This window comes from Eurypyga helias, unplaced genomic scaffold (genome assembly GCF_000690775.1).
Source record: "Eurypyga helias isolate BGI_N326 unplaced genomic scaffold, ASM69077v1 scaffold38629, whole genome shotgun sequence".
In the NCBI taxonomy this organism is placed as follows: domain Eukaryota; kingdom Metazoa; phylum Chordata; class Aves; order Eurypygiformes; family Eurypygidae; genus Eurypyga; species Eurypyga helias.
Genome location: NW_010272094.1, coordinates 16483 through 31641, shown reverse-complemented (window position 1 = coordinate 31641; position 15159 = coordinate 16483). Strand labels below are relative to the sequence as shown.

Here is a 15159-nt window from a genome sequence, read left to right as displayed (position 1 = left end):
ACGATTGGTTTTCCCCTCGTCGTGAGATCTACAGCGTCTTCTCTCTGCCTGGTGCAGGTATCGCTGCCGGATGAAAGGCAGATGAGGGGAAAGGACACTAGAAGTAAGAGAGAGACCAGAAATAGGGAAAAGGGAGGAGACAAACTGAGAAGGATTAGAGAACAGGGAAGCAGCAGCAAAGAGAAGAACAAACTGAGGAACACCCACAAGAGAAGATGCTGCTGCTCTTCTATGCTCCGTGCTGCACAAGAGAAAGAAAAGCAGGCACTCTGAGGAAACACAGGATCTCTGACCCACAGAAAGGCAGACCATCACTGAAACTTGCCAGGAAGTTATTTATTCCCTCATTTACTATAAAACCCATGTGCTTCATGGATTGTGGTTAAGCCGTTTTTGCAAGCACAGGATACGTACCGGGTCTTGCAGATTACTCTCCATAGGTAACTGACAGAGCAGGCTCCTTCTGCTGCAGTGCTTATATGCTGAACGTAGTGCTTTATCTACTAATTGCCAGCCGTAGCTTTTAAAGAGCATTCAGAATTCTAAAGGACATAGCCAGCTTTGATTAAAAATTTAACATTTTAAATAAAGCCACACAATCTCATTTATTTCACAAATGCTTGAAAGCAGCAGCAAGTCACCAAGTGACATTTCAGCTGCAGATCAGTACCATCTGGAGAGGAGTTAGTTCTGCTTTAGTGTAACGTTCAGTTTGGTGAGGAGCCGCACCGGCTGAAGTTACCAAGGTAGCACACAAACCACTCCACCCTGAAGTTCTACGGATGGCCAGGGTGGCTGAGCGGCTGAAGCACAGGCTCTGCTCCGACAGGACAGGCAGTCTGAAGTTACTGAGCACCCTCACAAGAACGACGACTACTCCAACGCCCAAACGGGGATCGCTCACAGGACTGTAGATCCGCTAAGGAGATGCGGCGGGTGGTTGTGCCCAAAGTTGAAGTCTTTGGATTGCAAGCCTCAGAGCTACAGACATCTCACTGGAGAAGCCGTCTCAAGAACCCTTCTCTCGCCTAACTTAAAGGAAGCCTGCACAGTGCTGTATCAGATTCTGGATCGCCCAGCCCACGGCTGTACTCCCTAGAGCCACAGTCACACGTGCGGATCCACAGCCCAGGCACCGGCCACATCCATCTGACCTGCAGGTCTGCCCCGACTTCAGCACATCGTCGCAAACGACCCCAACTCCCGCACGAGTGACGTGCTGCCCGGGAGCAGGGAGAAGTCCCCGTGCAGCATGGATCAACGCACAAGGTGGAAAGCTCTTGGGAACTGTAGTCTCTCTCATAGTTACAGGTGAAAAGGTAAAAAACAATCAGAAGTTAGTTGGCACGGGGATGTGGACGGTCCCTGGGGATCTATACGCTGCAAGTAAAGGAACCCCCAGTGGAAAGTCTCCCCAAAAATAAAGCGTGCGAAATCCAAATTACAGATGCCAGTGACAGCCACAGGGGCTCCAATTTTTTTAGATTTTATTTAATCAAAGTTAAGACATGGATAAACATAAATACAGCACAGATACTTCAGATCATTCTTCATATTTGGGTACAGACAGACTGATGGATGTAATCCCAATGAAACCTGCAGTCAGTGAAGTGCATACAGCCTTCCCCCCACGCACACAAAAACAAAAACCAATTAAAAAAAACCACCACGCAGACAATCTCAGCACACACTCTCATTACAAATGATTCATACATAAATAGGTAGAGGGTGCAAACAAGCTAATATGCGAACATGTATAACCTCTCGTTAATGGGAAAACAAAACCAGAAGCAGCCATAATGATTAAAATACATTCAGTTACTGATAACTAGTTGTGCCATACAAGGCATTATCAAAAAAAGGAAATTGTGCTGCAGAGAAAAGCTATATACAACAAGAAATAAACTGCAAAGTTAACGCATGCATGTTTTATCCTGGAAAAGCACAGCCCTCCAATATTATCTCCACATTTGTTATAAAAGCCCTCTGCACTCAACTAAAATTAAAATGATCTTAAAGGATAATACTTGTAAAGTTTACTTAAGTCTTCAGCCACAGAAAACTGCAATGAAAATAAATGTTCAGAGTCATTTTCAAAACAAAAAAACAAACCCAAAAAATCTATTCATCTGATGACATGCATGATTAAAAGGTCTAGGCAAGATACACTGCTCTACATTCCTGATGACTAGGGAGAAAAGCTCAAGTCAATTTAAATCTGCAGATGGTCAGAGGATTTTGTATTCCAGCAGAAGCAGCAGTTCAGATCTTCTGGATCTTTTCCCCAACAACTACAGGATTCTCTTTTCTGATTTTCTCAGCAGCATCAGCTTTGTAATTGTAAGAGCAACTGTGTACATCTGAATAACGGTGCATACCACAGTAAACGTTTCCACACCGACACTCAAACCCTGTGGACAGAAATGTTAACTTAGACATTTCAACTTTCTTAATTATACTGGTTTGGTTTAAATCCTGAATGTGTTCACTCACTAGCAATAAATCTCAGTCACCAGTGTCAATCAGCCAAAGGGCCTCTGCTGCAGAAAGCACAAGAATCACAAATAATACATTTTTTTAAGCGTTTACAGTAAGATTCAACTTGACCATTCCTTCATGCCACGTGATACTCTACCACAGAACACATTCCTAGAGACCTCCTGCTCTTTTTCTCTGATTATGAATCTTCACCTCCCAGAACTCCAGGTCAGCAGTGAACTGAGCCCTTTCACTGAACCACTGTGAAGCTGGTTAGTGAATAGCAGCAAACTATCATCCAATTCCTCAGCTAAGGAGACTTCCAAAGGGAAGCATTTGGAATTATGAATTTCCCTTAAAAGGCAGGAAGCTGAAAGACAAAATACATGAATGGACTAAATCTAAGAAGAGCCAAGCTGAAAGCACCTTTGGCCAAGTTGTATTTCCAATCAACAACACTGAGGTGATCATGCCCCGTTTTCCCCTTAAGAGAAGAACAACCTTTCAAAGGTCCAAAGCCCAAACAAGTCTAGGGGAAGTGAAAACAGGATTTCTTACCAGTAAGTCCAACCTTCTTCCTGCACATGAAACAACGATTCTTTTTCTGTTTCGGTTTGTCAAGCGACTTGTCTTGTTCTTCAGGTGTAGGCTCTGCGTTCTCTGACACGGAGGCTAACATTGGAAAAGTTAGTAAGAACAATGGAAAAGAATGTCTGTCTCTCCCCTTCCTCTGTTTAAGTCACATGATAATCTAAAGCCCATGCTGTAAGTTAAAGTTCTGGGGTCAGTCATTCACTGCGGCTTCCACGTGTGAAGGCTGACAGACTCAGCGGTGGTAGCAGAACTCCCCCCTTCTAGACCGTCAACCCAGTTTCAGAATTCCCTGAACACACATACCAAGTTACTGTACAAAAAACCCACAAAGAAACAGAGCAATTAAAAACTAGGTTTCAGAGTTAGATTCAGCGCTGTCAGATTTGGGAAGAGAATCCAACACCAAGTGCTTCCTACCAGTGTTACGAATCCGGTCCCTCACATCTGCTTGTAAGAAGCATTGTATTTAGTAGGATCACTTAAAACACTCCCTTTCAAGTAGTGAATCAACACTATTTTTGCTGAAGGCTGCAGTACTGAGGCCACACAAAATGCAGCGTTTCACCATGACACTGCTGCTCTTGCACACCTGGAAAAAGCCTACAGAGGGGCTGGTCACTACCTGAGGTAAGACACCATTAGCTCCAGATACACAGGCCTCCAGAGAGGAAGTACACTAGCCTGAAACCCAGAAAGGAAACCGGTAAACACCGCATTTTAAAGACATTTTTGCTAAGCCAACTTGCAACCAACTTCAATATTCGCTCATGTCCCAAAGAGACAGGCTGTGTGGGAGAACATCAAGTAATGGTAGTATTTTAGGGAAAAACAGAAATTGGTCAGTTTTCCTCAAGCATTTTCACATTCTTACTTTACAAAACAAAACAGAAACCAAAAAACCCAGCTTCATTTCAAGAAGGGCTAAGAGCCAATCTCTGCCTAGCAGCCACTGCTGGATGACAGCAGGACACGTCTCCAAGGAGTAAGGTATACAGAAGCTTGGAGTATTGGCGGCAAAAGGCCAAGGCAAGCTCCAGCTGGGAGGAGCGTCAGTGGAAGGAGCGCTAGAACCAGTGCTGGAGAGCAGGGAATGCAACAGCAAGCCCAGACATTTGCCAGGGAAAAAGCTGCAGGCACCTCCGTGCAGCTGGACTTTAGTTAGGCAGGGACTGTCAGACACTTCTGTGATAGTTCTGTGCCAGCCAACCGCTATTCTGCATGACAGTTCTGGTGGGGTTTTTCCTGTGCTGCTATTCTGATGATTTTTTTTTTCTTGTTTTGAAAGGAAAGGGCACTTTCCACTTTTGCAGTGTATCAAAACATTGTGGTCTGTACCAAGTGGTAGCAAAATATGTGACCACCAGCAAAAACTTTGCCTAAGTGGACAGTGTATTCCAAAGGTTAATCTCACAAAGAAACTGCTGTACGTGGTTTATTAAGTCCTTCAAAAAAAAAAAAAAATCACTATCTGTGTTACACAGAGTTTTGCTGTGTCCCCAAATTTATAAAAATTGATAGCTTGTGCAAAAAAAGGTTCAATGGCTTTAAACGGCTGTTAAAGAGCACATTTCTGAATGGACAGATCACAGCCAAACATCTGTAAGAGAACAGTCAAAAGCAGTAAGGATCAGAAGACGAGAGGTAAGAGTATCAGAAGTGCTAAGACGTAATCAAAAGAACCGCTGCAGTGTTATGCAGAACAGACACTGCAGCGTTTATTAATTCATTAAGAAAGCTTCATGCCACGAATTAGCAGTTAGCAGCTAACATTCTGAAGTTTGCGTTTCCTGGTGTAGCAAAATCCAGTTACCTCAACCTAAGTTCTACTAAAAGCTTCCAACTATTAGCCAAGTTTAGGAAAAACTGGCCCTGTTCCCTGCATAACAAAGCTCACTAATATATCCTTACATTTTCTTTGCATGTATGGCTCTCACATGAGAGGTTTAAAAATATTTAAGGGCTGCTGTTCACTGTAGAACTGAGTGGAAGGTCCCCTGCTGCCACGAGTCACTTGGTATCTACTGTAGGAACCATAAACTTAAGATCTCAGTTTGGTTTTGCACAGGAGGCAGAGATTTGACTCAAAATTTTCCATAGTAATCATGACTATCCCAAGCGCTAAGCCACCTTCAGATGACAGGTGACCGCGTTCAGCGCGCTCTCAGCCCGCTGCTGGAAAGGCAACAACCCAAGCAGGTAAAGCGCAGCACCACCCAGCTCGGGGCTTACAGGGTACAAGCTGCAGCCACTCGCAGCTGCTGTACTTCGGATTCCAGGATGATGCTGCCTGCTTTGCTTGAACGGATTCCCTCCCTTCCCCAGCCCTGCCTTTAGCCGGAGAAGCAAAGCACTGGCAGCACCAGTACAAGCTGTCAGCGAACCAAAAAGGAATAAAGCATGAAGACACTCATTTCTCTGGGGCTGACAAGTTGGGCTGGCTGCTAGAAGCGAGCTCCTGTTTACAGAGCATGTTCTTCGCTGATCAAAACAGCGTCTGGGCTTCCTCCTAAAGGCAGAGGCTTTAGCGACAGCTTTGCTTGTGCCAACCCTGCCTGAACTTCGGTGTGTGCCGACTGACCGTGACAGCAGCACCCACGAGACAGAGCACACTCAGCCCTCGCATCCCTGTGGGCACACCACAAACTCCGTGCACTTGCTGCAAGACTCCCGACACCTCCGCTGTTCTCTCCTCTCCAGTTTTATGGTTATCACCCCCATATTACCAGGCAGAGCTTCTCAAAGAAAGAGGTTCCTCATTCCCAGAAAAAGGAATGAGGAACCTACTACCTTGAGCTCTTTAGTGCATCTGACCAGACCCTGGAAGAATACTCACCCCTCCAGAGGAATGAAGCGTGGAAGTTAATCCTGAGCAGAAGATCCTACTTCCTAATGTTTTAACACCAAGCTGAAGTCATCAGCTGTCTTAGTGTTAGGAAGAGGCAAATTAAATTAAAAACACACTTATCTACAGATTTTAGTTTTAAATCTTTGTTGTGAATGTATCCTCGCTCCCTGGAGCATTCACCCAGTAAATCAGGATATCCTACATTGTTTTCTACACTTCTATCATAATTGTACTCTACCACTGAGCCCCTGGTTCTGCCATAAAAATCTGACATATCCATCAATTCCCTTCCAGCTCTGTCTACTGAGCTAGCCCTGGTCAGGTCCTCTGAGGTGGATGATATTAGTTCAACAGCTTCACCTTGGGTCCAGGCTGTTACTATGTAAAATTCTGTAGCAACTTGATTGGTTTAATACCTTTTCTTTAAAAAAAGAAAAAAAGGTCAGGAATCACAATTTTTAAACTGTTTTACACTTAAAAACCTCCATGAAATATATAGCATGAATCCTAACCTGGATGTTTTTAAACTCAACCTTAGAGGTGAGGCACCTCTTTACCTGCTTGCAGGCTTGCTGGGAGGCAGCTCCATTAACCCCCTGGCTAACAAATTAGCCCTGACTGGCTAATCCTAACAGGGTCATAATTGTTAACAGGTACAGCAGTCCATGAGGCAATCTAAAATGAGTTGGGAGATGCTCAAAATGGAAGAAAGCTGTTGCAAAAGCTGGATTGTACCTTAACGCATTTCATTTTAGGTCATTAATGATGATATGTTAATGATATTTTAAAAGATTAAACTTAAAACAAAAAAAAAAATTGCCACTACCTAGTGTCTGATCTTTTTGCAGTGAAGTTCCTACAAGCATTATAACAGTCACTAAATGTCAAAATCTACATGCATTACCATATAGTTTTTCTCTATTTCATTCACAATGTATAAATCCAGTGGAGATAAGCAAATCTGAACTGCTCTTTTCAATTTTTATCCCTTTGCAGTTCTAGCTTGTCTGCAAACAGCAAGGACTGTGCACACAGCTCAAGTCCCCTTTATCTGTCTGCTTTGAAAAATAATAGTAAGCTAGGGAAGCTTAACAGTTCCCTCCATCTTTCACTCATTGCAACTGCTTAACAAAGCTTACCGGGCCACAGTAAGCTAAGGGCACCTCAACTGCATGCAGCCACAGGAGACTCACTGTACTAGTGGCATAAAACAAACCTGCTCCACAACAGGCATTCCAACGAAGCAAGATGTTTTTATCAGAATAAATGCTGAACAGATCAAAGCCAACAGGATTTCTTTTTTCCTCCTCTGCATCAAAAGTAGCATTATAAGCTCTGTAGTCTGGGACCAACTTCCACAGTTCTGCGACTTTTTTTTCCCTTTTTTAAACGCTACAAAGCCAGACAATACTAAATAACTTTGATTCACACATTTCTGTTACATTCTTGTCAGAAGCCTAAACTTCAAATTCTGAACCATGTGGAAAAAACACAACAAAAACCCAAAAAAACTTTAGGATGCACAACTGTGACAACAATTCAACGAAACCCACCTAGCATCCATTATAAGCTGCTTTCTTTACAAACTTACACTTTCAAAGCCAAATACTTTAGAACTGGAAACGCTACATTTCCTATGAACTTAAAACAAGGGACAGCACAGAAGTAACTCTTCAGAAAATGAGGCTGACCCTGCCACAGTGAGTTATAAATAGGGATTGTAATTTAGAACTGCAATTACATGGCGGTGGTGTTCTTAGTTTAGAAATCACTACAGTACAGAGAAAAGGACACAGCCGAGTACTCTAAACACCTGATCCTTGAAATACATACTATAAAATGCAAATACACCCCTGAAATCAATGTTTCTAGTTGAGAAAACTACCTTGCCTTCTCACAGGGGAATTAGCTTTAGAGGTGGAGAATTAGGAACATTATTTTATCCAAATGGAAGACGACATTCCCCTAAAAACTTGTTGGGAAAAGTCTTTTCACAGGCCCAAGTCACTTCACAGTACAAGCAAAGATTATTTTAAAATACTCCCCCTGTCTCACAGTGAAAAGATGGCAGATGCTGGAAACCTGGAGTTTCCACTTGCAGCTAGGCCAAGCAAGTAAGATACATACATAAACAGAGACTAATTCTGGCCCTGGATGGAGAAGAATCACAAGACTAACAGGAAGAAAAACACCACCAAAACAGGGTGTCAGGAAGATCAGCTTACAGAAGTTGCCTCACACACATCTGTGTCAGTGTAAGCCTGCGTTGCAATATTCATGTGCCTGACTGGGGTGTCCTGCTTGGGCCATTCCCAGAAAGGGATGTACCTGCACAGACCTGGGTTACAGCTGGCATGCAGCACATCCCAAGTTCCCTGTACTGCAGAACAGGGATGAACGTAGAGCCGTATCTGTATTACTCAGAGGTATATCAACTCAAAATCCAGGCTGCAAACCGACCTCTGCTGTGCAAATATGTAAAACTTAAACATAAGCCTTTTCAGCACTTGCTCTTCTCTCAAGGTAGGTAAGGCCAGATGTCATCAATCAGAATAAAAAGCATGTTTTATGTGTATTCTCAAAACTGAGGCAACAAGAGCTCTCAGTGCCAGAACACAAACTGAATAGCAGGTATGAGCACATACATCTAGAATACATCTTTTTAAGAGTAAGCATGTTTCCAATAATAGTCACCTCCAAGGCTAGCACAAAACGGCATTAGCACGAAAACCTTTCCTCTGAAACCTTTCCAGCTCCTGTTTGTGAGTGAGGAGGTGGCCTTACTCAGCACAGCAGCTGTAAAATGACTCTTCTATTCAAGTCCATAAAAAGGGAGTGTTGAGGTTTAGAAAAGTAGCTGAAAAGCAGAACAGATACTGGAGGTACAATGCAAGAACTTACATTTAGCATCTTTAAATGTAATTACATGTTGTATCTGTGGAAAATCCAAACTTCTGTTTAGACTAGTCTACAGAGACGTAACTCTACCCACTAAAGCCTTAGCCGCGTCAGCAGAAGTAAAGGCAGAATACTTACAGACTTACCTTTAAATACCTTTTAGGTCTACAGATTACAAGCCCGAGCAAATTTTGTATACTGACATTTTGTATTTTCTTATTAAATACTACTAAAAAAGAAAAATCTTTAGTTTTCAGCTCTGCAAGCCCACACATAAAAAGAAAAAGAAAAATCAAGCTGAAAAACTTAATTGGTACAACAACATTGTACCAGTATTAAGGATTTTGGGCCAACACAGTTAAAATTCACCCACTCACTGATCCATTTTCCTTCAATCAACCAGCGTTTGTGGGTCAGTTTGATACAGTGAATTACAGTGGGTCAAAATATCAGATCACTACAGTTCACAAGTAAAAGGTTCTTTTGTAGGTGTTGCGTGTTTATATGAGACAGTAACACTGTTCTTATCACAGCTATGTCCCATCACCCGCTATCATAAATACGCTCATAAAGTTCTGTGATACTGCTGCGAATGAGTACGTACGCTGAGAAGTAACAGATACTCTAAACTCTACTTATAAGCAATAGCTGTGGCATAAAGACAGAACAGTAGACTGATTTACAATGGGCACTTCCAACCCTAATTAACTCACTTGTTATAGCAGAGACTGGAATCACCAACGTAAGTTCAACATAAGTTTTGAGTTTAAGACTTGCCTTTTAAGAAAAGAAAGTTAATCCTTATTTTGCCTTCTGATTTCATAGAATATGCGAGTTTGAGAAGCAGCCCATCTCTTGAACAGGAGTATATTAAGAACAAAGTTTTAAAAAACATTATTCCAAGTTCTGTCTCTGACAAGTAGGCACCAACCTTGCAAATCTTCTGTCTCAGGTACTGTTTTGTCAGCAGCCGTACTATCAGGTTGGGATGATGCTACAGATTCTGTTAAAAGTGACTGACTGGACACAGCACTGTGGGGCAAAAGAGAAGTTATTTTTATGAGGCACGTCCATACTGCATAAAGCATTCCCAAATGAAATACATCAGAGTACATCTTGATGAAAGAGCACAGCAGAACTTTTCACTCTGAAGCAGTTTCTGTAGCTGTTTAAGAATGCCAGCGTCTAAGAATAGTGGACAATCTGAATGAATTAAAAAGTTACACATTTTTGCCTTCAGTAAGAATGCAATAAACCAGTTCAACTATCAAAAGAGAAAAAAAAATTTGGGATAGCTTGGCATACCATCCTTCCTCACAGAAGCAACAATGCAACACTGAATAAGGGAGGATTTTTATAACATAAGTAAGCAAGGTAATTGTAGAGGAGCTGCTTTTGGTGTTGTAGTGTTACGAACAAGAAAATTGCAGCATGTCAATGTTTCCAGTAATAAAGCATCTGCAGCTGTACACAGAACCCCTTAGATTTTCACAGTGTAAAGTGGTCCCAGCCAAACCTTCCAATCCTGTCAGCCATACTGTTCAGGTCAGATAATGGCTGAAAATTCACATTAATACCCTGGACAGTGACAGGAGAGACATTTGATACTAGCTGTCACTTGCAGCTGAACTGCTCATCCAGCAGCTCTACTACAGAACAGGACAGAGCTGCAGTGCCAAGCAAGAGGTAACACTACCCTATTTACCCAATTTGTTTCTGCCCTTCCCATTAGGATTCACTCTGAATCCCAGAACTTGGATTATCCAGAAACCTAGCAGAGCCCTACCAGTAGTCCGTGACACTAGAGTTGCAACTTAATGGCCAAGAATTGCACAAAGGTCTTGAACTGCAGGGTTTGGTCAACTGCAAGAGGGCACTGCCAATTCAGTAGACATTTCCTCAGAGTATAACAACTCTGAGGTATTTATTACCAGAGACTGAAGTTCAATCCCTGCTTTTATTCTGGAAAAAGAACAAGTAACACTGATTTTTTGTGTGTGTGTGTGTGCAAGTCTAAAAGCAACCATCCACTCATTTCTGTAACCAGTAATCAAAACTAGTGATCAGAGACTATTCTTCCTGCTCTTGCATGGTACTGTGAAGGTTGTGTGAGCAAACAAACACAAAGCACCTCAGTGCATTGACCTGGATGAAATATTGTTTTTAAATACATTCCAGGAGAGTTGTATCAGGGTGAGATAGCTATTTTCTACCCCAGCTAGAAATCCCAGAATGGGAAGACCAAATATAGCAACAAGCAGGGCACCTAACGCTCACTGCATATACAGCATCCAAGCATGAGATGACACCTCCTATAAAAAGCTAAGGAGCAGAAAACACCGTCTGAACACGACCCGCCAGCAGTAACCGATGAAGTCGCTCTCAGCCTGTGTTTTTACTACGTTCTGATTTTTAAAGGGAAGTCAGAATGAGTATTACTGCAAGTTAGCTTCCATAGTATAACATACTAACATTTTTCACTCAAAAAATTTCCAAAGCACTTAAGCTGCTGTTGGATATGTTGTTCAAATGAAATGCAGCAACTAAATACAAATATTTAGCTTTTACAAGTGGAGAGCACTTAGTAAATCTGAGCAATTTACAAGAGGACATTCTGTCTCCTTGAATAATCCAGTTGGAAATTACTTGCTTAATAAGAAATCAGTTCAGTAGCACAACTTGTACTCAGATTCAGATACCCTTCCCCTGTTGCAGTATGCTCCACTCTTCACAAAGCAGCTAGTTTGTTAGCAGCACACTCTCACACATTTATTGATGAGAGCTCTAGCTTTCTGCCATTTTACAAAATGCTCACATTTCTGAGATGGAAAAAGCTCTCCTTTGGTAAACGTACAACCAACTGCAGGTTGTGGAGTCAGAAGACTAGCCAGACAATCCCTGTAGAACAGCATGAAGCTGGCAACGGTCCTATTTGAGGCTAAATTCTAAAGACAAATTTGCATTTGAATGCAAGATGTAGCTAACAGATCAGCTACTATTTACTGTGAGCTCCCAGGCTTTAAAGTTAGCAGTGAAGTCTCACACTCTCCTAATCCAGGACCTAGCATTTAATTACGCAGCATCAGTGCATTTCATATTATCGTCTTGACACAGATTTTTACGTAAAAGCACAGAAGAGCAGACAAACAGCTTACCTTGGCTGCATAGATGGAGTCGATGTAGAATCTAAAGTTGACTGGGCTTCCTGGGCACTGCCTTCTGTGCACTGAACCGGTAAGGACTCAGTTATACTACTGACAGAAGTTGCTGGAAGGAAGACACTAATGTAAAATGTGTTACACTACTTCCCGGCACTACAAAAGTTACACAATGCAATTATTTTTCGATCCCCGTGACACCAGTCAGGAAAGTAATTGAATCTCAGCCTCTATCACAACAAAACATGTTATGTTTGGTCATTTGTTGACCACATTCCCGGCCCAGGCCCCTCAAAGTTACACAGCACACAATTTTTGATGCTGGAGCTTTAAGATAATTACTATTTTCTGCTAATTAAGGCATCTGCCAACAGCTTTCTCAGCATAAGATGCAGTACTCTGACACAATAAACTTGGATTTTGTTTAGAAAACCAGGATGGATCTGTGAGAAACAGTTGTGTAGCACCCTAATGCCAACTTAGGAGCCATCTGAAGTTGTAGAACCTAGATCCCTGGGTTTTAAAATTGAAGCAACAGCTTCCATTAAATGTCAATTTAATATTAAGCCAAAGCAGGAAGTTTTTAAGAGCAGACCATAAGACTTCCTGCTCTCAGTACCCAGCTAAGCCAGAAGAGACATTTTAGGAGCTCCAGGGAAAGTGTCCCTAAATCTCCTGCCCTAGCAGAACATGCTAAAAGTTGAAAACATCAGGGTGACCAGATCCAAGAATGGGCTCCCCTTTCTAAGGGCACTACCATTCATTTAAAGCAGGAGGAGCCTTTTTCCAAAGAGCAAATGTAGCACTTAGTTCAACGGGAAAATGGTTTTGTAGGAAAGACCGTAATACATGGGACACTGGGCCAGAAAGAACAAAAAGTTATCTGCAATTATGAGAAGCTATTTTAGAAAAGTGTCTACAGATTAATCCTTCAGCATCAGGCTACAGAAATTAAACACCTGTATTTTAAATACTTTTCACAAACATTCCCCAAGCTAAATGTTCTCTCTACTATTAGTAATTTCAGGAAAAGTATGTTGGTATAGTATAAAAATGCAGAAAAATACTATCAGATTAGAAAAACTCAGATTAATACAAAAGGCATCAGTAAGAGTCTACTTCTGAGCAGATAATCATGGCACAATTACATTATGAGCATTTCATCCAAGCATAATGTAAGACAGTTGAATAAAATTGTTTGCATTATATAAAGTCCTATACTTCCAGCATTTGGAGACGCTAAAAAAGATCAAGAAGCAAGTTGCTGTCTACTGTGTCATTCTGAGCTGTTCAAACAGACCTAAGTTAGCTTTACTTACCAGGAGGGCTAATTCTACCATTGCTGTTCTGCCTCTGAAGATGTTCTTTGTAGCACACTGAACACATGCCATTTGTACGAGGATTCCCATAAAATCCGCAACCAGTGGAACAAAGCATAGGCACTTGGCTACGGTTAGTTTCTTGAGCCATTTTCCCTTCTTCTAGAAACCTGAAATGGATACATACAACTCAGTATTTAGAGGCCTGAGAAAACCCTTTTACAGTTGACATTTGAAAACCTGGAGTTTCCTATAGATTGGAGCAAAAAGATCTTCTAGGAAAGACACCCTGCAGGTAACTCAATGCCCTTTCCAAAAAAGTGTAGCAAGTCTGCCCAGTACCACCAAGTGCCATATATGCTTTGCATGGCCCACATATACAGACCCTTCCAGCCCCATCATTTTATAATCAATATATAACTCACAAAGTTGTTTTCTAAAAAACACTGGAAATATTACTGCTTCTAGACCTCTTCTTGAAACCTGAACACCTGATACTGTGAATGAAAACTATAAAATTAAAGACAACACATGCTTCCTTACTGCATAATAATTATAATTAACAAGTCACATGAATTCCCAAGTTACAGTTTAATCACTGTCATTAGTGAGGGACAACACAACTACTTACCACAAAACCCGTATTATGATTTTTCACATGCAAAAAAGGAAATCACCTTTCCAGTCAGAAGTGTTAGACTAGGTACACATACCTCCTATATATCAATTCTGTGTGAGAATATATTAAAAATGAGAAAAAGAGAAATATCACGGCAACTCATGTAACATCCTTAGATTTAGCTTTCATAAACACTGTACAAGCTGTGGTTTTTGTTCCTGGCTCATAGAGGTTTGTAAACCCCCTTAATAAAAGAAAATTACAATAAATTACCATTTTCAACAGTATTCTGAGCCTCCTAACTATTCTTAAATGGCCCAGCTTGTAAATCAGTAACTGACAGCTGTCACTCAGTGAGATAAAATTAATTTTCTGGTTCTTGCCCCCCTCTAAATATATTCTCGCCCTTTCTTGTATCAGTTTTGAAAGAAAGGTCTCATTAAGAAAGTAAGTATCTCAAGGTATTAATTATTTCATTCGAGATCAACTTACGCCTACCATTTTGTACTTCCTGATTAAAAATTACGGTGAAGTCAAACCAAAGATAAGCAGCATTACTAAAACAATCAATTTAAAAAAAACAATCAATATTTTAAGTAAATTCAGAACATATTTCAAAAGCAAAGCACAGCAAACCCAGAGGGGAAGGGGTTTCAAGATATTTTAGTACTTCACCAATTGCCAAGTTATAAAACTAGATTAACCCACAGTAAGAAGTACACCAGGATAGAAAGATATCCTTTTACATAAGATGTAATTGAAGCCAAATACAAACAAGCTTCCCATTACTTAGTTTTTAGACAAATAGCCTCATCTCCTCTGACACCCACATCCACTGCATATTGGTTTTATTTCCCTGAAGCACATGAAACTGATATTGCAACCCAGAGGTTTGCTTTGAACAGCAGAGACAACAGTCCAGCCTTCTGTTCACAGCAACAGGGTACTCTAAGGATGAGAAAGTATTCGGGACAAGGAAGATGTACAGGCAGGAAGACAAAAAGCTCTGGTAGTATCTTATTCAGCCTCAACCTGCAATTAAGCTTATTTCAGCTGTTCGACTGCACTCCCCCACCCCAATACAGAAGCATTTGCTTTTGACATACAAAGCCCCCATTGACCTCACGTGACAGCTAAATTTGATTTTGCTGAAGTACTGTACTCGTCGCTGAAAGGGCACTTTCATTCCTGCCATTCTCCAGGCAGCTCTATAGACCGGAGCACAAGTAGCACACGTGGGAATTCAGT

At 41.4% G+C, this 15159-nt stretch overlaps 1 protein-coding gene across 4 annotated transcripts; it reads right to left on the bottom strand.

Moving 5' to 3' along the window:
- Window positions 1-1441: 1441 nt before the first annotated feature.
- On the bottom strand, window positions 1442-13465 carry ZFAND6 (zinc finger, AN1-type domain 6). 4 transcript variants are annotated; one of them, XM_010159028.1, is made up of 5 exons: window positions 13293-13465; window positions 11971-12082; window positions 9747-9847; window positions 3037-3150; window positions 1442-2411 (listed from the first exon to the last, which is right to left on the bottom strand). In XM_010159028.1, exons 1-5 carry the CDS (start codon window positions 13441-13443, stop codon window positions 2263-2265), a joined length of 627 nt encoding a protein of 208 aa, XP_010157330.1. In that variant the 5' UTR covers window positions 13444-13465; the 3' UTR covers window positions 1442-2262. The 4 variants fall into 4 exon arrangements, with proteins under 4 accessions (XP_010157330.1, XP_010157332.1, XP_010157333.1 ...); XM_010159030.1 differs by having other exon boundaries at window positions 11971-12066; window positions 13289-13443; XM_010159031.1 differs by having other exon boundaries at window positions 9747-9787; window positions 11995-12082; window positions 13293-13443.
- Between the last annotated feature and the right edge of the window lie 1694 nt (window positions 13466-15159).